This window comes from Danaus plexippus, chromosome 12, assembly GCF_018135715.1.
Source record: "Danaus plexippus chromosome 12, MEX_DaPlex, whole genome shotgun sequence".
In the NCBI taxonomy this organism is placed as follows: Eukaryota; Metazoa; Arthropoda; class Insecta; order Lepidoptera; family Nymphalidae; genus Danaus; species Danaus plexippus.
In genome coordinates, this window is record NC_083545.1 from 3,669,405 (window position 1) to 3,696,362 (window position 26,958).

The following is a 26,958-nucleotide window of genomic DNA, read 5'->3' on the forward strand; positions in this document are numbered from 1 at the left end:
AATTAGTTATGGTGCCTTTTGTTTTACAATGTTCAATATTGTCTGTAGCCCCATAGACTAAATAATAAACACCTGTTTTGTTGTCTACTTCATAATTTACAATTTCATTGAAAATTGAGCTGCTTTGAAGTGTTAATAATGTAAAAAAATTATTACACCGTAATCTTTACAAACGAACGTCCTAGCAATATAAACTCAGTAAATATTATCGTTGAAATTATTAATAGAAATGAACAAAAATTATGAACGATGTACCCATTGTAACAGGCGCAAGTGGTTGGCTACTGGATGTCTACGAAAATGGTTAAAACCTATGGAATGTAAACACTTACAACGAAGTATTGATAGCAAACGAGATTTCAGTAATACAGACATTGTGAACTGTGTTTTTTTACCTGATCGAAAACCGCCCAGTAATACCAACAAATTTATAAAGTTCTGGAAAAATAAATTGTTTATCACTGGTAGTGTCCGTTCATTACAAAGATACTTTGGTAATAAAAATCGTGATGGAGAGTTTATGTGTGATTTTAACAAAACAGCGGATCCATGCACATCAAGACAAATTATAACAGTGACAAATGAAGTGAAAAAAGATATTTTAGCAGAACATATTACTATGAAGTGTAAACATTCAGATGGCCACTCAGTTCTTAGAGGGCATCATCAACATGTATCAGTAGAGAGCTGTGCTATATATTGTCAACTCTCAAAGTAAGTTGGTACAATATTTTTGATCTTTGTAACTTAGAAGTGTTTTTTACGAATAAGAAAACATTAGTAATTCTTGGCTATTTTTTCAGACATGGCTGGTATTGGGGAGGAATAACATCCAGTGAGGCTGAAGAGCTTCTTGCAGGCCAACATGACAATGTGTTCTTGGTACGAGATTCTTATGACTTAAGACACATTCTCTGTGTGTCATTTCGATGTGTTGGCCGAACTCTACATGCTCGACTCAGGCATGCCAATGGTCTTTTTTCTTTAAACAATGAAACTTTTGTGCCAGCAAACAGAATATCAGAACATTGTGCCACTGTAGATGTAAAGTCCAATTTATTTGAAATGCCAGTGAAATTAGCAAGACCTTTAAACAGGTAATAGTATACAATATATATTATCATTTTATATATAAAATTTCAATATCTGTATGTTTGTTTGGTGATAATATATAAATGTATTTTTTCAGGTTTGCAAAGTTAGACTCTCTACAAAAGATCTGCAGATTTGTGATAAGGCAAACTGTCTCAGATAATTTATGGAATAAACTGCCACTTCCTCCAAATTTAATATATTATGTATCTTGCGGTAGTGATTACATCGCACCTGTATAAATAAGCACAACACAGATATATTGTGCCTTAAAGTTAATCAATGCATCATATATTAACTCTATACTTATAAGACATATCATATATGACTATGTAAAGTGTTTATAAATTTTATACAAAGTTTATTTAAAATAAAACACAATTTTCTGTGTAAAATTATGTATTTGAAAATTATAACAACACATTTTTGTGTGTTAATCTACAGCTAAATATAACAATACTGTATCATATTTATCATACTGTTGCTGAATTCATTTAACTGTGTTCATTCCTAATATATTCTTTGCCTGAAATAATAATATGATATTAATCAATGGAAATAAAAAAAAATGTTAATAATCATGGAATTTATCAGTTTAGATTTATTTTTATTTACCGTTACAAAAGCTGCTGTGAGTGTTTGTGGTGCAACGGCCACTGGATTCATATTCAGCGCCATCTGTATAAACTCTGCGTCTCTGATGCGAGATTTAACAAAATTTCTTGTTGAAGTGCAATTCTGGCTGTTATCAGTCAAATAAAACAACTCTGATGCTTTATAAATACCAGCAAGTCCCACTCTACGTACATACCAGTTGAACTGTAAAGTAATCACGAATTAAACACAAAATGGACTATTTAAAATATATTACTGAAAATAACTTACATCCACGCTACGGTCCCCTGTGTGATAACATATGTCATCTGCTAAAGACAGCAATGTTGCTAGACAATTTGGTACATTGTTAGGCAGAGTTTGGATTGCCATTGCTTTAGGCCATGTACTCCTAAAAAAACGTCTTTCATTAACACACCACTTATAACCAGTAATCACAATAAACAATGAAAACTTTACTTATAGGGTTCAATCATCAAAAGTCTTGATACTATGGCATTCTCAATCATTTGCGCGGGAACTTTATTGTCCTTTAATTCTTCCTTTGGCCACTATAAATTTAAATTGCATATTAAGAAAAAATAAATACTTTGATAAAACAAATTATATTAATAATAACTTACGCTCTTCATTTCGTTAACCAGTCTTTCATTACATGACACATTGAAATAATGTACCAGGTCCCCTCCACCGTTAGGAAATAGGCCATGAGCTACGCCAGGATATCCTGCAGCTTCAGCCCCCTGAGCTAGAGCGTCCACTGACCAACCTTTTGTGGGTACGAAATCTAAAGCCTTCGATATAATACGCTTTTTTATATCTTCCTCATATTGATGGTCTTCTTGTTCATTTATAACTGCAGGGACTTTCACAAATTCCTTATCATTGTGGGCTTGATTGTAACTTCTTATGATTCTTTGTTTAGTATTTATTGGAATTGTTACAAGAGGCGGTGTTAACTTACGACTATTCCTTAAGGCTGTTGACAAATATAGAATATTATTATATATTTAATATTTCTAAAGGTGTGTTATGGTAATCAACTTAATAAATTAAATACAGATATATGAAAACAGAATTTATTTCTATATATTTTTTATGATTTACAAATGGTTTATTTTCATTTACTCATGGCTACACATTCAGAGAGCCTAGCCACTAAACCTTCTATCAAATGAAAAGCATTAAGAGCAGAATATATTATTTGTTCCTTATTTTCTGTTGGTATTTTGTCTAATACATTTCCTCCCACATTGAGTGAAATTTCCACTTGATTTTCTGGTTTTTTATTAGATTCCTCCTTAATATCTTTTAATTTTACTTCATAATGAGCTTTGGACATATTCAGACCCATTCTAAGCACATCTAAATAATCTCTATCAATTGTTGAAAATTGTTCCTTAATTCCTGTCTTATTGGTGGTATCTTTTATTACCAAATATCTCAAGAAGTTTAGTGAACTGATTATTTGATCAGCTAATTCCACAAGGTCAGATTCAGCTCCGTGAGGTAAATGACACATTTTTTCTATCATGCCCATCAGCTGCAGCCCAGTGAAACATTCTGGCAATTCTGGCTTATTGAAAGCTTCATCAAGAGAGTTTTTATAAAGTGTTATAGCATAACCTATCATTCCAGAGTGATTAGAAAACTGCAACATGTGTTTTATCAGCAAAGATCTGCCTTTATAATCAAATTTATATATATGCTCACGAATAAGTTTGACTGATTCTTTCCGAATACTTTCATAGCTAGAATATATGGATATATTTATGAGACATTTACACAAGTTATAATGCACTGGTAGAGAAAGAAGTGACTCGGAACTACTATTGGGTAAATAAGTTAACATTATCTTTAGTAAAGATATGCCTTTTGTTAGTGGACCATATTCAGCAAAATTTAAAAGGTGATTCACACAAAGCAAACCAGTATGACAAACATAATTGTTGGAGTAGACAAGTGGAATTGCTGATTCCGGTATTTCAAAGTGTTTGGAAAGAATCACATAAAATAATCCTGACAAAGTCGTTAAGTTTATCTTTTCTTTATGATCATATGGAGATATTTCTTCTTCATTGTCCATAAGGGTATTCTTAGATTTTGTTTTCATGTTTTCCCGATGATGCAATTGTACATATGGTAAAAATATATATACATTTTTGACCAATGTACATATATCTTTTACAACTATATCAATACAGGATCTTGCCTCACTATTTTTATTGGTTTCTGGATCCAAATCTACATAAAGTAATGGTTTTCCAAGTAAGCTTATAAGAAATGCTGATATAATCTCTTTTGTTTTCAAATTAGTATCCTGCATAGTTACTTCCCTTATAAAAGGACTATAGAATGGTGGTAATAGAGTGTATACTTTTATTACTCTTCTTATATTATTATCACAATCCATTAAAAGGCGTTCTTTTCCTTCTAGTTGATGTTCTTTGACCGGTATAGCTTCAATATATGTGCTGATTGAATTAAGGCACCATTCTAACGACCTTCCTCTCTTTTGGGGAAGCTTTAATAAAAGTTGCTGCAAAGGCTGCAGTATAATGCTAAATTGAGAATCATTTTTAGCAACTTCTATTTGTTCAATAAATTCAAGCAAAGCTTCTTCAGGTGTAGCTGTTTGTACGATGATAGCCAATAATTCTTCACAAGTTCCATATAATGATGGTTTAATTGTCATTGTATTATTGTCAATCTTGCTTACTATAATGGATATCAGATCCCAACAATTATCCTTAAAACTGTTTATATATTTCTCCTCTACGGCTACACTAAGGGCTTCTTTGTATTTTTCGGAATCCAATAAAGAAGAAACATAATCCACTACGTCAATATTTTCAAGTTGCGCCATGATAAATAATATTTGGTAATATATTTTTGTATATCCAATTTCTGAAATAAGGTCCTGAATCGTTAGAGCACTTTTTAATGAATCGAACAACGTTTTTCGTTTCTTAAGCCACAACCTTCACATGAATTTAAAAATTTGTCCTGTTTTGTTATAACCGTATTAGTAATTTTTTGTTAACGAAGGATTTAAATTTTATCATAAATAATCGTACGGTAAGCAAAAATACAGAAAAATATGTAAAGAGTCCTAAATTACTTACAATAAATAACCCTGTGTAACTTATTCATTATAAATACAGGATTTAAAAATTTTAGGGCAAGCGAATTTTTTCGCCTGATGTTATGTGAATGAAAATAGCCGTTTAAAATATTTTTTCGTGCTTTTTCTTGGTAAAACTCTCAGCCAAAAGATCGGTCAGAACATGAATATTAAGAACATAAAAATTAAAAAGGTACACTCAATGGCATATGTCACTTTTTGCACTCCTTGAAATTTTTACGTTTATACCAATTGGCAATTACCAAGCGTTTAAAGCTGTTGTACAACACTAAAAAATGTAGTTTTGTATGAAACACGAAATTTAAAACAATACCAAAATTGTTGAAAATAAACGTATGAAATGTTTATATTATATCTTATATTGTCATTGTTTGTAATTATTGTTAGTTATTTTTTTTGTTAACTTCATTTATTTTTTTTGCTGATTGTTTAAATGTTAAATAATTAATAAGCGTGTTATATTGCAGTCTGTAGTATTTATTAAATAGAGTATTGTTAAAAAAATTGTTAATGGAGGCTAACGTAACTATTAATGCTGTATATACCTATTAAGTGTTTGAAATTGTATCTGTCATTTTATCGTATTCTTGTTTTAAGTGCTATATTTCAAATACTGTGGTGTATCGATCAAATAAATAAATAAATAAATAAATAAATAAATAAATTCTTGTTGGAAAAAAATTATTTGTATTAAATAATAATATTCTTATATTTGTGACAAATTACCAATAACCAAATCATTTAGACGTACAATCTCGTATTGACATTTTCAGTATTCTGAAAACCAGTTTACTCTATGATCTGTTGTCAACTTTTTCACATATTTATATATTATTTGATTAATAATTATATCTTAACATGTCTCATGATTTTCTTATTTAAGATGGCCATAATTTAGTACAGAAAATAAATGAGTTTTATTATGTTTTATGAATACTAATTATCGATTTCATTACTTTAAGTATTCGATGTATTGAAGATATGAATACTCTCAGAACTGTTATTCTTTTTCATTAATAAATCATTATGTGGCCGGTCCTTTTTGCATGACAAAAAAAAAGTGGATTTTGTTTGATTTTATTGAGTTATATTAAAACAACAAGATAAACGATGGCTGCTAAGCAGAAAAATATTTTTACTCGAAGTAAACCTTTGATGCATATATACAGTGGTAAAGACCAAGAGGGCAAAGAGGTAGTTAATTATTAAAAGTAAAATACAAATCAATTATTATGGGTTTAATTATGCATTGTAATAATATTAATTTTAGGTAGAAGTTCGAGAAGATGCGGAACAGCTTGTTAAATGGCATGAAATATCTGATGCTCTCGTAGCCGCGGGCTATTACAGAGCTCAACTTCAAGGGCTGTCAGCATTCGATAAAATTGTGGGAGGATTATCTTGGTGTATTGAATTATGTGATATTGATATGGACATCAGTTTGTTATTTGAAGAGAACCTTACTATTGGAAAAAAAATGTATCTTATCTCTTATTATTTGTTTTTTATTATCGTTCGATTGTTTTTTATTTATTATAATTATTATTTCAGAGCACTAACAGAAAAGATTGTTAAAGTTTTGCCGAGCATGAAGTGTCCTTACATTATCGAACCTCATCAAATACAAGGTTTAGATTTTATTAATATTTATCCATTAGTACAATGGTTAATTAAGTATTCTAGTGAATTCCGGGAGGCAAAAGAAGACGAATTACGTAAGTTTGCCGTTAAACAGTATAATAAAGATCATATATTTGAACTTGATCGTAACCACTTCCGACAAACAGAGAAACTATTGAAAAATCTTGCCGCAGTTCAGGTAATAATAGATTATATGTATAAGTAACTTTAATTATAACCATTTATTGAAGTATTAATTGATATTCTAATAAACTGATATATTTTTAAGAATTTATATAAACCATGCAGAGTTCGTAAACGGATATCTGGATTATCTTTAAATGAGTTGGAACAAGTCAATGCTGTGCTATCAGAGTATGATACACGCATGTTGATGCATGTCTCCAACAACAAAGATGATCCTCAACAAGATGAGGACTTGGAGTTTTTAGTGAGTTCCACCTGTTATAATCAATACTGCAGTTATACTTCTAAAAACTATTTATTAAGAGCCACATATTACACTTTTTTTATATGTAAAATAAATTCATTATTTTAAGAATAATAGCATTTACAACAAAATATGTTAGAATGGTTTAAAATTTTCTATGTGATAAAGAATATTTTCTTTCCAGTACGATTATGAAAAAAGTTTAGCTGATCCATCGGATATAACCACTGAGGTGAGTACAAAATAAATAGTAGGTTAGTAAAATTCAGAACAGGTATTGACGATTTTGCTTTTTATAGACGGAAATTTACCACAATGTCAATAATAAAGAAGACGCTGAAAATACAAAAATGCACTATACAGTCCTTCATTCAGAACTAACGGGTGACATTCCGAAAGAAATTGAGCAAAAAGAGAAAATGAAATACGCTGAAGATATAGAAAAATTAACAAAATCCATCGAATCTATGGAAAATGAAATGGATTTGGTGAAACAGGATCATCAGAAAAAACTGGAGGCAGCTAAGGCTGATTACAGTAGTATTGTAAACAAACTGCAAAAGGTTACCAAGAAATTAATGAAAAGCAATGACTATAGGTATTTCTTTTAACTTAACTGCAAAAAGATTGTTTTAAATGTATAATTTTATATTAAATCCTCAATAAAATTGCAGTGATAAGAATTTGAAAGATTTTTACAAATCTCTTAAAGAATTGGCTAAGGAGAGAAGTGAATTGTTAAAAATTATAGAACACAGAGAAAAAGAGAATAACAGATTAAAAGAAACATGCAGGTATGGTTTTTTTGTTTGAATTAAAAACTAGAAAATTTGTTATATATTTATTTGATAACAAATGTTATTTTAAAATTGTTTTTCAATTGTTTCAGGTTAATTAAACAACCAGATGCGGTGATAGAGGAGGATCCGCTGTCGGCAGCAGAATTGAAAGAATTCCAGGATAGGGAGAAAAAACTCAAAGATTACATAAGCAGTATGAGAGTTGAACTCGGTCACATGAACAGACAGGTGTTGAGATATTCTGTGGCCATCGATGAAGTTCCCGGTACAGCAGAATTATTGCAGTATGAGAAGAGATTTGTTGAACTATACAATCAAGGTACAATTTCAATTTCATAATCAGAATCTAGTTATAAATACTACACTACAGATCTCATATAACAATGAGATAAGTACAAATAAAATCCTCTACTATTATTGTTCAATGTATGTGCTTACATTCATCATATATAATAAAAACGAAAAGAATTAATCTCAAGTCCTTGATATGTAAATTACTTGAACGGCACTTAAAAATTCTTACTAATATTTTCATCAAAATATTATTTTCCTGAGGTTAATGATTTATATTAATCATGTTTATATATTTTTTCAGTCGCCTCAAAACACAAAGAAACCAAACAGTATTATATATTCCATAATACTTTATATGAAGTTAAACTTTATACCTCCAAGGAATTGAGTCTTCTTAACTCGATTTTAGATAATTATGACGAGTGAGTGATTTATAAATACGTTTTGCATATAAAAGATAAAATTATATCTGTTTTAGCGTAATTATTGTATGTTTTGTATGAATGTATATGAATAATTGATAATTTTTGCGACCAACCTTTATATTTTTTTTAATTATAAATATTGTTTGTTTGTGTGCATTTCTTTATTTGTAAAAGTATTTGCATATTTAACTTTATTTGTAAAACTGTGCATTCCATTCCCTAACAAGTATAAATACAGTACAGTTATAAACATTTTATGGAAACAGATTCCATCAAACTATTAATATTATGTTTTAGAGTAATGTCATCAGCAAGGAAACGTGAAGAGTTCATGACACAATTTGAATCGATAGTGGAATGGGTGAATCAAACTGTCAAGAAAGTTGAACAGAAATACAAAAATGAAAAGGAACAAAAGGCGGCTTTGTACGGAGAATATTCTAGATTAATGGAAGTACAAAGACAGTACGCGGCCGCATTGAAGAAATTAGCAGCGGAACGACATAAGTTTGGAAAGGAAGAGAGATTATAAATACATTATAACAACATATTTACCAAATTATTAGAAAATCCTCACATTATTTGTTATATTTATACTATATATGTTATAATTCTGCTATCACAACTTATTTAACGCGATCTTATAGGATTTTACAATTGTAGTAATTTTTATGTTACGTAATATTTATTATTTTCTAGTCCACAATCCACTAACCTTTTCACTCGTATATAAAAAATGAGTTCGAAAAGTGTATAAACATTACAAGCGCATGCTAAATAAATCCAAATACCCAGAGCTAAAACCATTAGCTTTGTGCATTCGTAATAGTCTATTGTTTATCGTGAACAAAAACATTTTTACTATTGGCGTCACATTCCACGCATGTAAATAAAGACGCCATTTTTCCCCGAATGATAGTATGTTTTATTAGATCGTATATGTTCAGAATATTTGATTCACATATTATTAATATTGAATAAATAATATATAATATACATTATTTGTATATTTTTATTGATAGCATAATTTTGTAATTTTTTTACTTTCCCCAAAAATATTGGATTGTTAATTGACTTTAATATTACACGGACTTTTTTTTTTAATTATACAACTGCCTGTATTATTATTACACATCTATTGTAATAGTACTATTTACTGTAGCTGTGTTTATAACCTTTAACGTTTATAAGAAATTATATTAACAATAGCGTTTCTATGAAATAGTCATAAATAAAATATCTTGCAGACCTCATGCTACAACAATGCCCTGCATTCCATAATATACGTTAAGACTGATATGTGTTTTGTATGGTTTATGTATTTTTTCAAAAAAGATTTAATAAATAAAAATGTTTACATGAAATACGTTATATTTATTGTACCCTATATTTAATAATACATAATAGTTACATTATTATTTTAAGATCACGATATTATCATAAAAAAAAGGTTTCATCTAGTCACGTTCATACAAATGGTCGTCAAAGCGTGACAACGCTGTTGTGTGAGTGACTTTTGTGGCTGTGGCTATGTCCGTGGGAGTGGCTATTAGTCTTCTTGTACATGGTGAATGAGATCAATTCTCGATTTGCGTTTGTCATCGCCATGGCATGTGATACAACATCGTAACCGAACAGTCCGTGGATTCGATTCACGACCACCAAAGTGACACCCTTTTGAGTAACACGCACAGCCCGCTCTAGATCCAACGAAGTCGCCACTTCTATACCGAATGACGAGTTTAATTCCTGGAATGTAAAATTATATTTCTATTGAATAATATAATAAAAATTTACTTACTCGTAATAGACTTTGCTTTTAGCATTGGTTGCTCTATACAAACTTATTGTATCCTAAGTTTTCTTTTATATCCATATAAATTATAAAACAAGGACTTTTTCATTTTCTATAATTATACACTCATAATTTCCGTAATGTATAAATAAAAACTATTGTTTTTCTTTTAAATTCAGCAAAGAAAGAAACCGGCATGAAGTTTTTATAAGTTAATTGGTTATCGTCAAGAAAACATCCGGTTGTTTGTGTTTTGATCTACCGTTTGATGGAGTGGCTTGTTTAAAATAATAAAACACATAGGTAGTTTAATTAGTCATATATATGCAAATGATGCAATATGAAAAATGCGAACAATAGATTGCACGGTACGTAGTGTATGTTAGACAAAAGAAATCTAGTATTTGCTAAATAAAAAGTATAACATACCCTTACTAGTTCCGCTCGTTCTTCACTTTTCAATCCGTAAACAGTAGCTTCATCTTTGGAAAGATGTGGTGCAGTCAAGCTGCCCATTACCATTATATACGGCATAATGAATATATTTACTTAAAATACACAATGATCACTGGCTGGTCTAACCAGCTTCAGAAAAATTACGAATAAGCCTTAAACCAATTATCATCTATTAACAGATTTTTAAAAATCCACTCAAATATTTTTGAAAGAAATGTAAGCGAGTCGCGGCAGTCGCGACAGGTTGTGTTCTCGTGTGTGAGTGAACTCTGAGAGCTTGCCAGGTAGGCAACGGCTACGTGGTTCTAACTTCTCAATAGATATGTATGTGTGTTTCAGATGACGCGTGTGTGGTGGTCACATGGCCTTCACGGTTCCCTGCACCACTCACGCACGTTCGCTATACAATGAGCGCTGAAACAATGTAACAGATTTTATACTCTTTTGCATTTTTTTTATTTAAGTGTTATATATTGCTCGAAAATGTTTACGGTGGCTTCTAGTATTAACAGTAAACAAATGATTAAGCAAGACAACCCTGTAAAACGATATTATTTGTGCAAAATACCTATACTTACTCAGAATTTATTAGATAGGTAATTAGAATATGATATATAATATATATATCATAAAGTTTTCGCTTTGACTATTGCTCTATACATTTTCCCTAAAATAAAATACCGACGAGTCGTTAGCAAAACTTTTATCGTGATACAATATGTGTTTAGCAATAGCAAAATATTTTATAGACCTAGTCAAATAGCAAATATGATTTAGAAAGAAATATCAATAGATGTAGACATTTTAAAGTTTCATGTTTCATGGTTTCTTTTATAATATTTCCTTTAGATTATATTTTTTATCCATTAGATTTTTTTCATTCGTATATAATAAGCCATATATAAAAAAGCGTGGAAGTAAAGCAGTTTTATGAAAGTATTAATTCAATACAAACTTTTTTAACATTAGGCGTCTGTTAAAAGTAAAATTTTAAAAATGCACACCGTTGACTTTAATCAAGTTTTGTAAGCATTTTAATCGAAAACATACACAATATAAAATTAACTTTATCTAAGATTGTTTATATTTACATCTTTTTAAAAAATGAGTCATTCCATGAGCAGCCCGCGGAATATTCAACTCGGTAGGTATACACTTACCGATAAATTAATTTTTGTGGTTTACATTTTAACTATTTAGACTTTATTATTTATTTATAGTTTTTGAAACTTATCAAAAAGCCAGATTGGTTTTCGTTCAGACAATGGCTGAACTGGCTACAAGAGCAACTAATGTTAAATGTCTGGAGAGTGCTGGCGTTTTGGGTTAGTAATAAAATAGAATTTTAGTATTAGGTCCAAGAATTTACATAAGAAACTTGTAGTTAATCGTGTTTCTTACAATTTTCTGTCGTATTCTATCAATATTTTGAACAATATTTAAATGATAGTCTTATTGGGTTATCCGTTTTAAATAGAAATCGCCGTTTGTCAAAATTTCGAATTATGTATTTTGTTTACTAGAATTGCTTCGGCCACTGTTGTATGATGCGTGTAGCACGGTTCGACAATGTGCGGTAGTGGCTGCAGCACGGCTTGCAGAACATGACGAAAATGTTGCTAGACAAATTCTCAACGGTGGCATGCTTACCATAACGCTGGAAAACCTCAACAAATATAATGTAGGACATTACAGTTACCTCGACTCAATTTGATTAATAACATGTAGTCACTTTACATAACATAAATATAAAATAGGAGATACTTATTTTTACATGGTTATATAGTGTAAACAGATGTATATACATATTAAAGGTGCCTGTGTATAATTGTGTAAGTATTTATATCCTATTATGTAAAAAAAAAGTCTGAAATAAATAATTATTATTAGTCTGTCGCAGGTGTATTATAAACGGTCGGCGCTGTATTTAATGAGGGCGGTGGCAAAGTAAGACATGAAAATTACCAAATTTTTCTTTCTACTTTTTTGACTGATTACAATGAGAAAGTACGTATTTCGCAGACATAACGAAGAATTAGCTTCGGCTATTGTAAGACTCGGTGCCTTAGAACATATTGTTTCTTGCTTAGAAGATTTCGACACGCAGGTATATAGACACTATATGTAAATTATTCAAATGTTACTGAGTAATGATAGTGAGTTAGGTATCCACTAAAGAAAAATAGAGGTACTGCAATAAACATTTCATTAAAAATATATTTGTACAACTGTGTTTATTCAAAGGTCAAGGAAAATGCGGCTTGGGCATTAGGTTACATTGGAAAACATAGCGAACATTTATCAGGATTAGTCGTGGATGCTGGAACACTCCCGCTATTGGTTTTGGCCTTTCAAGAACCAGAAATGAGTTTGAAACAGGTAAATAGATGTTTTTTTTTACAAGATAAAGCACGTCTATGAGTCTATCCATATGTCTATGTTTGACAGTAGCTTAAATAAGTTATAAATGTTTCCGATCTCTGTAAGGCTGAAAGTAAAAAGATATATTTAAATAAAAATCATTAATAGGAAAAGATAATTTATATCATTCAATTAATAGATAGCTGCTGGTGCTTTGGTAGATTTAGCACAACACAAGCCTGAAGCCGTGGTAGACGCGGGAGCTGTTTGTCATTTAGTGCGCGGCTTGGAAAACCAAGACCCTAAGCTAAAGGTAAAATAAAAATAAATAACTAAATATCGTATAAAGATAAATGACTATCAACAATAAAATATAAATTAAAGCTTGTTATCCACAATATGATTACAAATCCTTGCTATACGATGCTCATCAGGCGTTATAATAATATATTAATGTGGAGTGTTGATTTTGTAACATACGACAGCGTAGCACACTTTGCGCCCTGAGTGCCGTGGCGGGCACACGCGCGGCGCTGGCTGAGGCGGTAGTTGCTGGTGGAGCCCTACCGCCCGCCTTGCTTCACGCCGGCCACGATACTGCACCCGTTCGCCGCGCCGCCGCCTGTCTATTACGTGATATAGTCAAACATTCCGTAGACGTATGTTTCCAGTTGATTGTACTCCGTTCTTTAATCTAATTCAAAATTGTCGTTCTTTTATATTCTATATTAATTTGCAAATGTTGTCTGTAACTTCGTCGGGAAATTTTTATTCGACAAGTAATTTTGGATGTATAATAAATCTGTTTTTGATATTGTAACAGTCTTGTAAATATAACAGACTATGATTGTGAGATCTATAACTTTTTGTGTGTATCATTAGTTAGCCCAATTGGTGGTGAATACGGGTGGGTGTGGGCCCCTAGTGGAATTGTTGGTTGAGAACACTGGTGGGACGAGAGTTCCTGCTTGTATGGCACTTGGTTACATCGCGGGCCAGTCGGACCAACTGGCGATGGCTGTTATTGAATCTAAGGTTACAATTAATAAATACAACACACATGCAGTGGACTCGGATATCTTATGTTAAGAACTGAGTGACTAGTAAGGGAGGATGGATTGTTCTTGGTTTATTACTTGTTTAAGAAGAAAACTTTAATTGTTTTTCATGAAGTGTCAGAGCATATCAGTTTATATATATATTATATTAGTATAGTACAAAAATACAGGTAAAACTGGTGGAAGTAATTAGTAATTTTTATAAATTATTTTTATGTCTTATTTTCTAAAGGCTGTGGTGGTGCTGGTAGAAATCTTACAGAACAGTGAGGATGATGCAGAACTTTGTGCTGCAGCTTGGACACTGGGTCACATAGCAAAACATTCACCACAACATAGCCTTGCTGTAGCCGTTGCAAACGCATTACCTAGACTTTTACAAGTTTGTAAACATACATTGATATTACCTTATTCTTTCAATTATCATATCTTAGTTAGACTTCACCAAATTGAGTTAAATTTCAATAGATTGCAGAGATATGGTTGCTGTTTCATATTCTCAGTATATTATATGAAGAAATATTTTATAATGTGTCTAAATTTTTTAGTTATATACTAATCCAAAGTCATCCAGTGAGGTCAGGGCAAGAGCCGCCTGTGCTTTAAAACAATCATTGCAATGTTGTCTTCATCGACCAGCCTTAGAACCCTTACTGCATGCTGCTCCGGCTTGCATTCTTAAATATGTTTTAGCACAATATGCAAAGGTCAGTAATTTAGAAAGGTAATAACTAGATATACAAGTATTAATTAATTTTCTTCATATTTTATTATCGCAGTTTTACGGAGCCAAACAATTTAGTAAACTGGTCCATCATCTAGATTGTCATCTTCCTCTTCATAGTCTTCACCATTGTCAAAGTAATTATTTGCGTAATCTGTTCCATCGTCAATTTCCTCTTCTTGTTCGTGTTCATCTTCCAACTCTTCGTCATTCTCTTCAGTCTCTTTCTTTACTGCATCTTCATTTGTTTCCATGTCTTCGGTACTTGTGTCTTGAATTTCTTTCTTTTCTAAGGTCTGTAACCTTTTAGCTATTTCCTTTGGATCATCCAATTTTCGTTTTTTTACTGTGACTCGACTACGACCAGCGTTTGGCCGCAGTTCAGGAGGTATGTTGGTCCAAACGCAATCTAATATATTACCCTTTTTTGCATCTAACGCCAGTAATTTATATTTATCGGAATATCTTTCTATGCCATCGTTTCTTGTATTCGCTTTTACATATGCTGGTGATTCGTGTAAATATTCTATAAATTGATCTTTTACTATCACCATATAATCTGTGGCTGCGTCGCAATTAAGGGGTAAAGGTTTCACATCTAATTTAGGGAACAGAGGAGGTGGTGTTAGAATAGCCGGTGTATTATCTCCTCGAGCGATACCGAGCGCTTGTATTTGTTCATGAGTCAATGAAATGCCACTACCTCTTCCCCTCCCTCTTCCTGCCATTTTCTATCATATACAAGCTGAGTATTCTTTGATTTTATTTCGTTTTCAATCCAGTATAATTACAAGTAAAACCTAAACATTACTAGAACCTGGTGATTGTGACAGATGACACTTAATTTTGTCTTTTGACGTTGTCATTAGGCTTTGACAACATAAAATAGATAACTGTCAAACGGAGTAAATAGGAATGAAGGTGTGAATAGGGACAAATTAAGATAGAATTAATATGTAGTGATTTAACTGTAAAAATAAAAAATTGCAAATCGTAACCTTTAAAAGGACGGAATAAAAAAAGGGATGGGATATTTCGTAAGTAGAGACGATGCAGTTTGTGAAGAGACAGTGAAGGGACCATAGGAACGGGTAAGTTTATTCATTAAAAATTAATATGAATAACTTATCTACGACATAATGATTAACATTTTTAAATTATTGAATCTCAGAAATTTCATTTCAAAATTCTAACTTTAAGCCAAAGTATCGATACTTACATATGCTAAAAGTAAATATTCTTAAACTTACTCTAATTTATTTCTTGTATGATATAACTTTTTAAACACCTGTTTACAAAGATGGTACAGACCTAACAGTTTTTTCCTCTGTACTGCTAATCACAACCCCTAATAACTCCATTTCGTGTTCAAGTAAAGACGAGTTATAATTTGAAAAAAAAGTATGTAAAAACTCGTACTTTAATGGTGACAAGTGAAGTCATCAAGAATCTTTAGGATGCGATTCATATATAATAACAAAATCAATAAAAAATATAGTGGCCTGATTAGTCTGATTACTTATATTTATATTACCAAAAGTAAATTTTATATCTATTCACCTCGTTTGATGGTACAATCTGTGACAAATTGAGAACCAGTTTTGTGAGAGTCGATTAACTCTTATTATATAATATAATACTGTTTTTATAGATATTACCCAATGATGCAAGAGCAAGAAGATTATTTGTTACGACAGGGGCTTTAAAGAAGATACAAGAAATTGACACCGTACCAGGAACTTCATTAAAGGAGTACATAAATATAATTAACAGCTGTTTCCCTGAAGAAATCGTAAGGTATTATGCATAAATATGAGTTATAGCGTGAAATATACGAATAAAATGAAAATTACCTTAATGTTTTTACTTTTATAGGTATTACACGCCAGGTTTCTCAGATTCATTGCTTGACAGAGTTGAAGCCTATACACCTCAGGTATGTGTAAATATTATATTGTATGTGTGCGAGTTATAAAAATAAATAACTCACCAACAAATTTAAACATTTACAGATCCCAGAACTATTTACAGATAGAGTTCCTAGTGATTGTCAAAGCGAAGTGACTATAGAAAACGGAAATTAAATTGTTTATCTAATTAAAGGTTTATTTAAATTATCAAATTCAATATATTCTGTCTATTATTTATACATAATCCATACTAGTTTCTGAACCTTTATTTTCCTACCTCCAATATAATTGTCTTCAATCGCCATAGATTGGGTCAAAATTCTGAAAACAAAAACGGTTAAAAATTACTTATGTAACTATAAATTACTTTTCTACATTTAAGTAATGTCGGTAACTTACTGATAACCCAGAACGCCACATATGATATTGAGAACTTGCACACCTTCAATATCGGCTTCAAAGAATTCTTTGAGATTAAGGTAAGTCACCTGGCGTTCTTTGCAATAAGATTCTAAAATATCAACTTCTGCATGTGTCAAGCCCTAAAAAACAGTTCGCACTAGACAATTATACCTCATAGTTCATATTTTAAAAATTTTAGAGACTAAATAACACTTATATTATATTAAAAAAACCTTTATTTTACACGAAGTTTCTCCTGGAGATTCCGATTCCGTGACAATAATATAATACATATTTAAAATCAACCCAAGAACACTTGTGTTATAGCATAAAGCAATGATTAAAATGTTTGTTTGATGGGAAATGGTTCTACCACATTTTTTTATCGACCAACCGCATCCGATGTGTAACGCATACCTAACTATTACAATAATTTATTGACTATTTAACTGAAGGAGCTATTTTTTTTATAAACGTGACTATAATTTTTATAGTGAAGCTGTTTATTTCATCGTCTTTTTTATTTGTTACCATCTAATAAAGCTCAGACTCAAGTTGTTATTCCCAGTGGCGTGCACCGAGATTTGGGATGGGGTAAGCAGGATATGTTTAAAAAAAATAACAATTTTCATCATAATTTCCCCCTCTAAATCGATAATAAAAATAATGATCTTTCGCAACTATTCATTTAAATGAAACTAATATTTTCGGATTACTACGCGTAATATATTATTTTAACGGGCAGACGAGATATCTGCCGTGATCACGGGTGCTGCAAAGTAACCAAAACATCGGGAGTATGTAGTTTTTAAACATAATAAAATACGCGAAGTAATCCGAAAATATTAGTTTCATTTAAACATTGATAATATTAGCGCATAAAGTTACAGCTGTCCGATCAGAATGACCATCTATATATTCTATCTCTCTCGAATCTCTCGACTACCTCTGAGCCATAAAAGTTCGTTACAACGATTACGATTCGTTCATCACCGCTTTATAAAAGTTATTAAAATCGGAATATCCAGTGGCGATCCAAACATTCTTATTATTATCATTATTATTTGAAAACAACAAACAAGGAAAACATAACTTATTTGTGTGTACACAACCTGCTAGCTGATTAAAACTATCATAATACTTTTTATTAAAACGAATTACTTTACCTTTCATTTAGTTCACTCTCAACTGGTCACACACATTTCATTTGTAATTATTTTAATTTAATCATCAGACAACAACAAACGACAACGACAAATTCAAAATTCGAACGACAATTGAAAATGTACTCGTAATTAATTTCATGAAACACACATCACCAGTTATTATGTTCCATCATTCGTTAATAAATTAATTCACTATTTACTAATTAGCTACTTAAATATTATTCACATGCGCTTAGAAAGACAAATGAAATAATAACACAATGGCGAAAAAAATATATGAACAGTTTACCGACCAATCAAAGAGTCCCGTTTTATTTGACAATTAACGGACTTTCTACGACATTTTAAAGATAAAAAGGATGCAGTGCTTCTCGAATACAACATGCATAGGTTTTTGGACACACACATGCAAAAACATTTTCTCATAAGCACCGAGTAGTTATGCATACCGCCGCTCTGGCTGCATAGCGGCGGCGCTAGCAGTGAGTAGCAGCCGAGCGAAAAATGTTTCGTTTTTACATTGATAGAGGGCACACAAATGTCATTTTAAATGTCTGTAAACATTTGTATTTCGTAATGTATGACTAAAAGTATGTAAATAAGAATTAAACAATATAGGTTTAGTTGTTATATGGGTAGGGTATGCAGTTTGCGTCTATGGTGTGCACGCCACTGATTATTCCATACATATAGACTACAATTTTTTCAGCACTCAAGCTTAAAAAGACTTTCTAAAAGAGTAACAATTAGTTTTTTATAGCAATGTTGATTCTAAAATTGTTTGTTTAGCTGTTATTTTAAATGACCTTGTAACTAAGGCACAATTTTTTGTAGAAATTTTAATTTACTTATCGCAAAACTTACTGAATTATTAAGGGAGGTAGGAATCGGACACTCTCAACATCGTACTCGCTATTAAATAAGTTTTAAAATTATTTAAGTGTTCCAAAATAAAGTGTTAAAATCAAAATATAAAACCAGTGCTTAAACTACTTCGAACAACATATAGAACATAGTGTATGTACAATATAATAGACTAAAAAGTGCACAAAATCGTTCTACCAAATGTCACTAAAAATTCACAAGAGACCAAGAACATGTCACCGTTAAAGTGCAAAATAATGATGTGGTGGCTGTAGTGTAAAGTGTATGACAGAACGGAAACTAGAATTACATTAAAACAGTGAATAAAACAAAAGCACCAAAAACTATAACCTCAAAAGTGCTAAGTAATAGTAATAAATCTCCGTTCCTAAATCATCCATCAAAGTACCTATCAGCGCCATCTATGAGGATCCATCAGAACTTCTTAGACAGGCCCTAGCTTGACGTCCACTTCGTTTTACTCACAACATCAATACGCTCATACAACTCGATCGCCACTTAAACAAGAAGTACTTACCTGTTCCCATAGAGGGCGCTAAGCGTAGTAAAACCTAAACATGGACGAAATAAAAAATATGTTAATCAACATGCAGCAAGACATAAAGCAGCAAAAACAGGATATGCTGGAGATGAAAGAAGATATTAAATGCACAATAATCAACAGCCTCAGCGAGAAGTTCAGTAACTTAGAACTGAAAAACGAGCTTTTGGAGGAAAAAATAAAAGAGCAATCAAATAAAATTAACAACCTAGAAAGACAGTTTAGACGCAAAAATCTGATTCTTTTTGGCGTAGAAGAGAAAGAAAAGTTGTACGAAGAACTAGAAAAAAATGGTAATCAATATTATAAAGACATACATAAAAATTTCATGCGAAGATTATAACAAAGAAGCTGTTAGAAGGTTGGGGAAGAAGGGCGAAAAAGTTCGACCGATAGTTATAACATTTAACACCTTAGGTTTCAAAATAAAAATACAAAAAAAAAAACAAACAAAACCTTAAAAGTACTTCTTATTACTTTAAAGAAGACTACCCAATCGAAGTCCTGAATAAGCGTAAAGAGCTGCAAGTCCAACTACAAAAAGAAAAAATTGCAGGAAATACCGCTTTTATTAAATACGACAAAATTATTATACTGAGCAACAAAAATCCCCCACAGATACAGCCAAGCAAAAGAAACCTATCAGAGTCCCCGGAGACGTTCCACCCTGAAAATCAAAATGCCCAACAAAATAATAAACAACCATCTAAGAAAAATAAAGGGGACATGAAGAATTATATAATACAAAAGCCCAAACTGTTTCTCGCTCAGACAGAATCAACGCCACGCCAATCGAAGACATCAGACCACAACACAACATAGCAATAAAGCTCCTCACGTCGCTCTATTGGTGGCGCGTGGAGGCGGTCGAGCGAGGCGAACGCCTGATGCCTCGACACCTTGAAGCACGGAGGGCGGAGCTCCGCCAGGTCCTAGTGGCAGAGTGGCAGACGCGCTTAGCGCAACCCACGGCCGGGCACGCCGCTGTAGCGGCGGTAAGGCCTGTTCTCGAGGGGAGGCTCAGTAGGAGCCACGGCGCCCTCAGCTTCCGGCTGACGCAGGTACTCACCGGACACGGGTGTTTCGGGAAGTACCTTTGTCGCATAGGCCGGGAGCAGACGTCCCAGTGCAACCATTGTGGTGACGGCCGCAATGATACGGCGCTGCATACGTTGGCGGAGTGCCCAGCTTGGGCCGAGCAGCGCCGTGACTTGGTCGCGGCTATAGGTGATGCGGGAAATCTCTCGCTTCCGACTGTAGTGTCTGCTATGGTAGGGAGCGAGTCAGGGTGGTGTACCGTCGCCACCTTTTGCGAGGCTGTGATGCTCGCAAAGGAGGTGGCGGAAAGAGAGAGAGAGGCTGCCTTCTCTCTCCCCTCCCGCAGCAGACGCATTGGGCGCCGAAGGGTGGCCGAATTCCGGCCACCGTAGAGCGCGGCCTGTGGACGGCAGATTCGGGGCATCGTGTCGTCCGAACAGTTGCAGGCTTCGAGGCGGCGGCGTGTGTTCCGCGCGCGCCTCATAGTTGAGTCCTGTGGCCGGGTGACGGCAGCAGAGTGGCTGACGGGGCCCACCTGACCATCTGGTGGGTCAATACTTGTCGGGGGGGTGGCGACGAATGCTTTGGCGATACCCGCCCCTTTGACATACGGGTACATGAGGAACACGGGTTGGTTTTTAGTCAGTAAGAGTCTGACAGTCCCCTTCGCCCTTCCCCGAAGGCGGCGGGGCTCCATGAGGATTTTCCAACCCGACATCAAAAAGAAAAAAACATAGCAATCAAAATCGGACCCTCTTCCAACCCCTAATCTCCCAGTACGGCCTGTCACCGCGGGAGAGTTCGACCAAAACCCCCCAAGAACAATTATCAAAACAAAAAATACCGTCTACATCTGCACCCTCAACGTAAGATCATTATCTACTGATCAAAAATATATTGAGCTTAAAGCTGCACTAGAAGCTATTAAACATGATATAATAGGATTGTGTGAAGTCCGCCGCCTAGGAGAAAGGATAATCGAGGACGACGAATATATCTTCTACTACATTGGTCAAACAAAAGGACTATATGGTGTAGGCTTTCTAGTAAGGAAGAAACACAAAGATAACATTATAAAATTTACTGGATTATCCGAAAGAGTATGCGTACTGGAAATCAAAATGGAAAACCTGTGTTTTGCAGTAATTCAAGCGTACGCCCCCACTGAAAACTCATCACAGGAAGAAATAGACAGTTTTTACGAGGACTTAGCGAAAGCTCACGATTCGATATCTACTGAGTACGTATTTTCTATAGGCGATTTTAATGCTCGAATCGGAGCTCCAGAAAAGTAAGAACGTTCTGCTACAGGAAAGTATGGTTGCGACATCAGAAGCGATCGAGGCACGAGACTAATTCAATACGCACATGAGTACAATCTAAAAATTGTAAATACAATGTTCAAACTAAAGCCAAAAAACCGCTGGACATGGATCTCTCCAGATAAAAAAACAAGAAATGAAATCGATTATATCATGACCACGAAGCACCATATGATCTCTAAATTTGAAGTACTACCATGTTTTTCGTTCGGATCGGACCACAGACTACTAAGAGCAACAATACACCTAAATTCAACAAAGAAAAGTAGGCGCAATTTTTCTAATGCATCCACCAAGCTAAAAACTTTAGCGGAGCAGGAAAGGTACCTTACAAACCTCTACACCTTTATACCAGAACTCACAAAGAATCAAAACAACTATAACGTAGAGGAGTACTACCAACAAATCATGTGCTACATCCAGATAAGCCTAAAAAACATGAAAGGAACACATAAGAACAAAATCCTATCCGCGAAAGCGCTTGAACTCATGAAAGAAAGAAGCTGTGCCACATCAATGGATGACATCGGAAATTATACTACTGTATAAAAAAGGTGACCCAGCCGATATAGGCAACTACCGTCCTATAAGCCTAATGTCTTGTTTTTATAAACTTTTTGCTTCCAGTCTACTTGAAAGGATAGCCCCGGTCATCGATGCTCACCAACCGATCGAACAAGCCGGTTTCAGAAGCGATTTCAACACGATGGATCATATCCAAGTGGTTGACCAGGTGATTGAAAAATATTTAGAATTTAACAAACCCCTGTATTTGGCTTTCATTGATTACAAAAAAGCTTTTGATTCAATCTCACACGAGAGCATCTGGGAATCGCTGAATGAAATAAACATAAATGAAAAGTATATCAATATCCTAAAAAATATTTACTCTAACAACACAAGCAGAGTCAAACTGGATAGAGTAGGCGAAGTAATTAACATAAAGAGAGGTGTCAGGCAAGGAGACCCGATATCACCAAAATTATTCATAGCCGTCTTACAACACGTAATGAGTGAGCTGCCATGGTCCAATCAAGGTATTAATATAAATGGATTTTTTTTGAGTCATCTCAGATTTGCCGATGACATAATTTTATTCTCGGAAACCCCTCACCAATTAAATAAAATGATAAACGAATTAAACCAGGTTAGTACAAAAATTGGTTTGGAAATTAATCTGGATAAAACAAAAATTATGTCTAACCGCAGAGCAACGCCCATCTTAACAATTAATAACACACCTCTAGAGTCTGTCAACCACTACATATACCTAGGAAAACAAATTTCCTTTAGTAAGGAAAGGAACACTGAAGAACTTAACCGAAGAGTGGCGATTACCTGGAACAAGTTCTGGTACCATAAGGAAATACTAAAATCACAACTTCCGCTACAGGCCAAGAAAATAGTCAGTGATACAGGACTTCTACCGTGCCTCACCTATGGATGCCAAACTTGGATCTTTGATCTCAAAACCAGGAACAAAATTTAGACTACCCAGAGAAAAATGGAAAGAAGCTGCCTAGGTATCTGTCTGCCCGAAAGAAGACAAAAGTATGCGATGCCTTAACTTTTGCAATGAAGGCTAAATGGAAGTGGGCGAGCCACGCCGCCCGCTACAAGGACGATAGATGGACTCTCCGGTCAGTAAAGTGGTCTGGACCAAAAGGCACCAGATCAAGAGGTAGACCAAAGGCCAGATGGGCAGGCGAAATTGTAGCGTGCGCGGGCGGAAGTTGGATAGAGAGAGCTAATGACAGAGAAGACTGGCGTTCCGTGGGGAAGGCTTTTACCCGAACGGGGTCCATGCATTTATTAACTACAAACAAGTAATAATTAGATAAATAAGATTTAAACTAAGTACAAAATAGAAACTAACTTAGTTATGAATTTAGAGTTATTTAATATGTACTATGCATGGAATTAAATTAATTAAAGCTTTAAAAAAAAAAATTCTATATCTCCAATTATCTTCAGCATAACCCGTAAAGCTGTTCTTGAGTTATAAATAGTGTAACTATCACGACTTTTACATATGAAGATATTTATAATCATTATTATTTGAACATTAACCAACTCACAAATATTAAAAAATGCAAACACTATAGTGTATTCAACAAGCTGTGGTGACAATCAGCTAGACTGAGCAGTAAAATTGCGTTTTTGCCCTGGTATTTAGCAGGCGGAATTAAACATAGATAGAGCTAAAAAGTACAAATAAAACGTTTTTTTAAATCGTTAGTGAGCTCGTAATACTTATTGACCTTAATGAGATCTATTGACCTTGATGACATGTTCTTTGGGGATGTTCGTATTCTAAGAAACCGTCAGCTCTATTAACACAACGCGCTTTAAAAATCTCGAATTCAGAAAAATTACTGATTTCTGGTATCACAGATATCCTCTGGTATTTTATATTGCTTCTCATATGTTTACATCATTATAGTCCAATACTGAGCCGCTTTAAAGATAGTGTAAGGCTTGACGTTTGATTGTAAAGCCCTAGTGCCTTCTCTCACAAACTCGGTTAATCGTTCGTTTGTGGTTATTTCTTTTTGCCCTCTGGCTACCGAGAGACTGCCTGCTTCACGTATGATTTCTAAAACCCTATCATGATAACGCGATTGTTGACCGTTATCCAGGAGTACCCTACAGCCCATCAGCAAATGCAGTTCTAACTGCCTCCCCGCAAACAGAGGAATTTTTTTCCGTGCCTTCATCCCTTCTTACTAAATTACTCTGATCTGGGAGAGTCATTTGGAACGCATTGAGATAATATTTTAGTAGTCCTGGCGACCAATCATAAATTAAACGCGCCATTTTAATACTGTTGGGATGCAAAAATCTCCTAAGTGTTACCACTCGTTCTGCATTTCTAAACTCATAAAAAAAACTCACTAATAAATACTTAACAAAATATGAATAAATTTAAGTAATTTTTTATATACTTGGAAAAAAGCCTCTCTGTACTTCATAGCTAGTTTTGCTAATTCGGGAAATATTTTTTCATGTGTCTCCCAAGATAGTAATGGATTTTCTTTGCGTGGTAGTAACGGGGACTCGACATATTGCTTCACCATTATCACAGCTGATGAAGAAGGCCGTGAAGAAGATACTAGATTCATAGCTTTTTGGTCGAAATGCAGCCAGGGATCATCTTCGTCAGTCGCTTCTAATACTAGAGAAGAAATGTTATTAGATGTATTACGGTTTAAGTTTTCTTGAGTTTTACTTATTAATGCTGCCATTTCTTCAGTTATCCACTCCTGTGCACGGTCCGCATTTTCTACGTTGCTAAACCCAGGTTTCTTAAAACGCGGATCCAAGAATGTGGCTTTAGCTACTAACTTTGTACCTTCCAATCCAGATAGTCTTCGTGTAATTACATCCAAAAGATGTGCTTTCAGCTCTGTACCAATTGGGGTCATAATTGGAAGAATGCGTAGCTTATTCTGTAGTCCTCTTACAAGCGGCACTATTTTAGACATGGTCAGATATTGTTCCGCCGATAACTCTTCTGTAATACGCACTAGTGGCTTTAAGACTATTGTGCAGTCCGATATAATACTCCATTCCGCTCCAGACAACTTAACAGGTGTAGTGTTAGATGATAATTCGACAAGTGCTACAGATAATGGCTGTTTTATCTCCAACAGCCTTTGTAGCATGATGAAAGCCGAATTCCATCTTGTATTTATGTCCTGTTTCAGTTTTAAAGCTGGTAGACCCATTTCTTCCTGCTTTTGGTGTAGTTTATTTGACGCCGGTACACTATGTTTGAAATGACCCACAATACTTCGGCACTTAGCAAGAATATTGGAAAGCTCGGGAGATTGCTTGATGACATCGTTCACAGATAAATTTAGCGTGTGTGCCACGCATGCATGATGGAGTTTGTTCAGCACATTGTTTACAGCTCTTTTCATGTTTGCTGCGTTGTCAGTCACCACCGTAATTATTTTGTCAAATATATTATATTCTTCGAATATATTTTTTAATACATCACCGGTGTTTTCACTCGTGTCACCATCACTTCCCTAGCTTCAAATACTCTTGATTTTAATTTGAAATGCCGAATATAATGAATTGTTAAACTTATATACGATTTCTGATTTTGGGATTACCAATAATCTGTAGTAGCAGATATGTTATCAATATTTTGAAGGTCATCAAGTAGTTTTGATCGTATTTCGCTGTAATGTTGAGGAATGAGTTTCGTCGTTAAAGTCTTTCTAGAAGGTAAACTATATTTCAGGTTTAATTTTTGCATAGACGAGCAAATCTTTTATCTTCAACTATGGACAATGGCTGATAATCTTTAACTATCATTTCATCCAATGATTTGACTATGTCTCGTATTACACTATCATTACGTTGGTTGTTGTAGTTGAAGTTAAAGGAGTGTCTTGACTAGATGGTATTGTCGTATTGACCTGAGTAGTTATTGGCTGTCTAAATAAGCTACTTTCAGAATTATGCAATGGTTCCACTAAGCCATCCCGAAGTTCAATAAATGGATGAATTCTTTTTAAATGCTCCTTAAGATTTGTAGTGTTACCATAGAATTTATAGTTTTTATGACATTTATTACAAGTAACAGTTTTTTTATCTGGATTCATTGTGAAATGTTGCCAAACTACTGATTGTTTTTTAGATGGTCGCGGCATTTTAAAAAGTCGATTACACCCTTATTTTTTGAACCAGTCTGAAATAAAACGGTCAACAATTAAAAATCTTTTGTTCATTGAGTAAAATGATTTATAGGTTGCTTAAATATTTTTTAGAATGTAAACAAATCCCAAAAAATTGTCAATAAATTCATACCACCGAAATGAACATTTATTTATTTTGAGGTATTTTG

The 26,958-nt window shown here is 33.6% G+C and overlaps 7 protein-coding genes across 9 annotated transcripts; 3 read left to right on the forward strand and 4 right to left on the reverse strand.

Moving 5' to 3' along the window:
• The first annotated feature begins 78 nt into the window (after positions 1-78).
• LOC116772456 (suppressor of cytokine signaling 2-like) lies at positions 79-2,686 on the forward strand. Its single transcript, XM_032664656.2, has 3 exons — positions 79-714; positions 804-1,097; positions 1,190-2,686. Exons 1-3 carry the CDS (start codon positions 230-232, stop codon positions 1,332-1,334), a joined length of 924 nt encoding a protein of 307 aa, XP_032520547.1. The 5' UTR covers positions 79-229; the 3' UTR covers positions 1,335-2,686.
• LOC116772455 (ubiquinone biosynthesis protein COQ9, mitochondrial) lies at positions 1,474-5,122 on the reverse strand. 2 transcript variants are annotated; one of them, XM_061522298.1, is made up of 6 exons: positions 4,833-5,088; positions 2,331-2,686; positions 2,167-2,258; positions 1,978-2,098; positions 1,708-1,911; positions 1,474-1,618 (listed from the first exon to the last, which is right to left on the reverse strand). In XM_061522298.1, the coding sequence occupies exons 1-6, from the start codon at positions 4,858-4,860 to the stop codon at positions 1,583-1,585; spliced, it is 837 nt and encodes a 278-aa protein (XP_061378282.1). In that variant the 5' UTR covers positions 4,861-5,088; the 3' UTR covers positions 1,474-1,582. The 2 variants fall into 2 exon arrangements, with proteins under 2 accessions (XP_061378282.1, XP_032520546.2); XM_032664655.2 differs by lacking the exons at positions 1,474-1,618; positions 1,708-1,911; positions 1,978-2,098; positions 2,167-2,258; positions 2,331-2,686 and adding an exon at positions 2,773-4,614 and having other exon boundaries at positions 4,833-5,122.
• Positions 5,123-5,655: 533 nt separating this feature from the next.
• LOC116772454 (coiled-coil domain-containing protein 93) lies at positions 5,656-9,806 on the forward strand. Its single transcript, XM_032664654.2, has 10 exons — positions 5,656-6,046; positions 6,123-6,331; positions 6,404-6,671; positions 6,762-6,923; positions 7,108-7,155; positions 7,223-7,521; positions 7,598-7,717; positions 7,813-8,042; positions 8,319-8,439; positions 8,740-9,806. Exons 1-10 carry the CDS (start codon positions 5,963-5,965, stop codon positions 8,972-8,974), a joined length of 1,776 nt encoding a protein of 591 aa, XP_032520545.2. The 5' UTR covers positions 5,656-5,962; the 3' UTR covers positions 8,975-9,806.
• Positions 9,802-11,027, reverse strand: LOC116772452 (uncharacterized). The gene is made up of 2 exons (XM_032664652.2): positions 10,667-11,027; positions 9,802-10,191 (listed from the first exon to the last, which is right to left on the reverse strand). Exons 1-2 carry the CDS (start codon positions 10,769-10,771, stop codon positions 9,925-9,927), a joined length of 372 nt encoding a protein of 123 aa, XP_032520543.1. The 5' UTR covers positions 10,772-11,027; the 3' UTR covers positions 9,802-9,924.
• Positions 11,028-11,681: 654 nt separating this feature from the next.
• LOC116772450 (sperm-associated antigen 6-like) lies at positions 11,682-16,965 on the forward strand. 2 transcript variants are annotated; one of them, XM_032664648.2, is made up of 14 exons: positions 11,682-11,837; positions 11,914-12,018; positions 12,217-12,374; positions 12,594-12,640; positions 12,716-12,800; positions 12,938-13,072; positions 13,254-13,367; positions 13,540-13,713; positions 13,937-14,089; positions 14,345-14,494; positions 14,661-14,819; positions 16,488-16,633; positions 16,712-16,772; positions 16,849-16,965. In XM_032664648.2, exons 1-14 carry the CDS (start codon positions 11,798-11,800, stop codon positions 16,918-16,920), a joined length of 1,599 nt encoding a protein of 532 aa, XP_032520539.2. In that variant the 5' UTR covers positions 11,682-11,797; the 3' UTR covers positions 16,921-16,965. The 2 variants fall into 2 exon arrangements, with proteins under 2 accessions (XP_032520539.2, XP_032520541.2); XM_032664650.2 differs by lacking the exon at positions 12,217-12,374 and having other exon boundaries at positions 11,747-11,837.
• Positions 14,859-15,998, reverse strand: LOC116772451 (DNA-directed RNA polymerase III subunit RPC7-like). Its single transcript, XM_032664651.2, has one exon. The coding sequence runs from the start codon at positions 15,562-15,564 to the stop codon at positions 14,911-14,913; it is 654 nt and encodes a 217-aa protein (XP_032520542.1). The 5' UTR covers positions 15,565-15,998; the 3' UTR covers positions 14,859-14,910.
• A 7,912-nt stretch (positions 16,966-24,877) lies between the features above and the next one.
• LOC133319115 (zinc finger BED domain-containing protein 4-like) lies at positions 24,878-26,023 on the reverse strand. The gene is made up of 2 exons (XM_061522331.1): positions 25,046-26,023; positions 24,878-24,886 (listed from the first exon to the last, which is right to left on the reverse strand). The coding sequence occupies exons 1-2, from the start codon at positions 26,021-26,023 to the stop codon at positions 24,878-24,880; spliced, it is 987 nt and encodes a 328-aa protein (XP_061378315.1).
• Between the last annotated feature and the right edge of the window lie 935 nt (positions 26,024-26,958).

What these genes read in the sequence shown, in the direction of transcription:
- LOC116772451 (XM_032664651.2), bottom strand. Translation starts at nt 15,564, where the DNA reads ATGGCAGGAAGAGGGAGGGGAAGAGGTAGTGGCATTTCATTGACTCAT.
- LOC116772450 (XM_032664648.2), top strand. Translation starts at nt 11,798, where the DNA reads ATGAGTCATTCCATGAGCAGCCCGCGGAATATTCAACTCG. An exon ending in TAGTCAAACATTCCGTAGAC is followed by an intron (nt 13,714 to 13,936) that starts GTATGTTTCCAG and finishes GTGTATCATTAG; the next exon opens with TTAGCCCAATTGGTGGTGAA. An exon ending in TTCCCTGAAGAAATCGTAAG is followed by an intron (nt 16,634 to 16,711) that starts GTATTATGCATA and finishes TTACTTTTATAG; the next exon opens with GTATTACACGCCAGGTTTCT.
- LOC116772454 (XM_032664654.2), top strand. Translation starts at nt 5,963, where the DNA reads ATGGCTGCTAAGCAGAAAAATATTTTTACTCGAAGTAAACCTTTGATG. An exon ending in AAGACCAAGAGGGCAAAGAG is followed by an intron (nt 6,047 to 6,122) that starts GTAGTTAATTAT and finishes TATTAATTTTAG; the next exon opens with GTAGAAGTTCGAGAAGATGC. An exon ending in AAAATCTTGCCGCAGTTCAG is followed by an intron (nt 6,672 to 6,761) that starts GTAATAATAGAT and finishes TATATTTTTAAG; the next exon opens with AATTTATATAAACCATGCAG.
- LOC116772455 (XM_032664655.2), bottom strand. Translation starts at nt 4,573, where the DNA reads ATGGCGCAACTTGAAAATATTGACGTAGTGGATTATGTTTCTTCTTTA.
- LOC116772452 (XM_032664652.2), bottom strand. Translation starts at nt 10,771, where the DNA reads ATGCCGTATATAATGGTAATGGGCAGCTTGACTGCACCACATCTTTCC. An exon ending in AACGAGCGGAACTAGTAAGG is followed by an intron (nt 10,192 to 10,666) that starts GTATGTTATACT and finishes TTTACATTCCAG; the next exon opens with GAATTAAACTCGTCATTCGG.
- LOC116772456 (XM_032664656.2), top strand. Translation starts at nt 230, where the DNA reads ATGAACAAAAATTATGAACGATGTACCCATTGTAACAGGCGCAAGTGG. An exon ending in ATATATTGTCAACTCTCAAA is followed by an intron (nt 715 to 803) that starts GTAAGTTGGTAC and finishes CTATTTTTTCAG; the next exon opens with ACATGGCTGGTATTGGGGAG. An exon ending in TTAGCAAGACCTTTAAACAG is followed by an intron (nt 1,098 to 1,189) that starts GTAATAGTATAC and finishes GTATTTTTTCAG; the next exon opens with GTTTGCAAAGTTAGACTCTC.
- LOC133319115 (XM_061522331.1), bottom strand. Translation starts at nt 26,023, where the DNA reads ATGAAAAGAGCTGTAAACAATGTGCTGAACAAACTCCATCATGCATGC.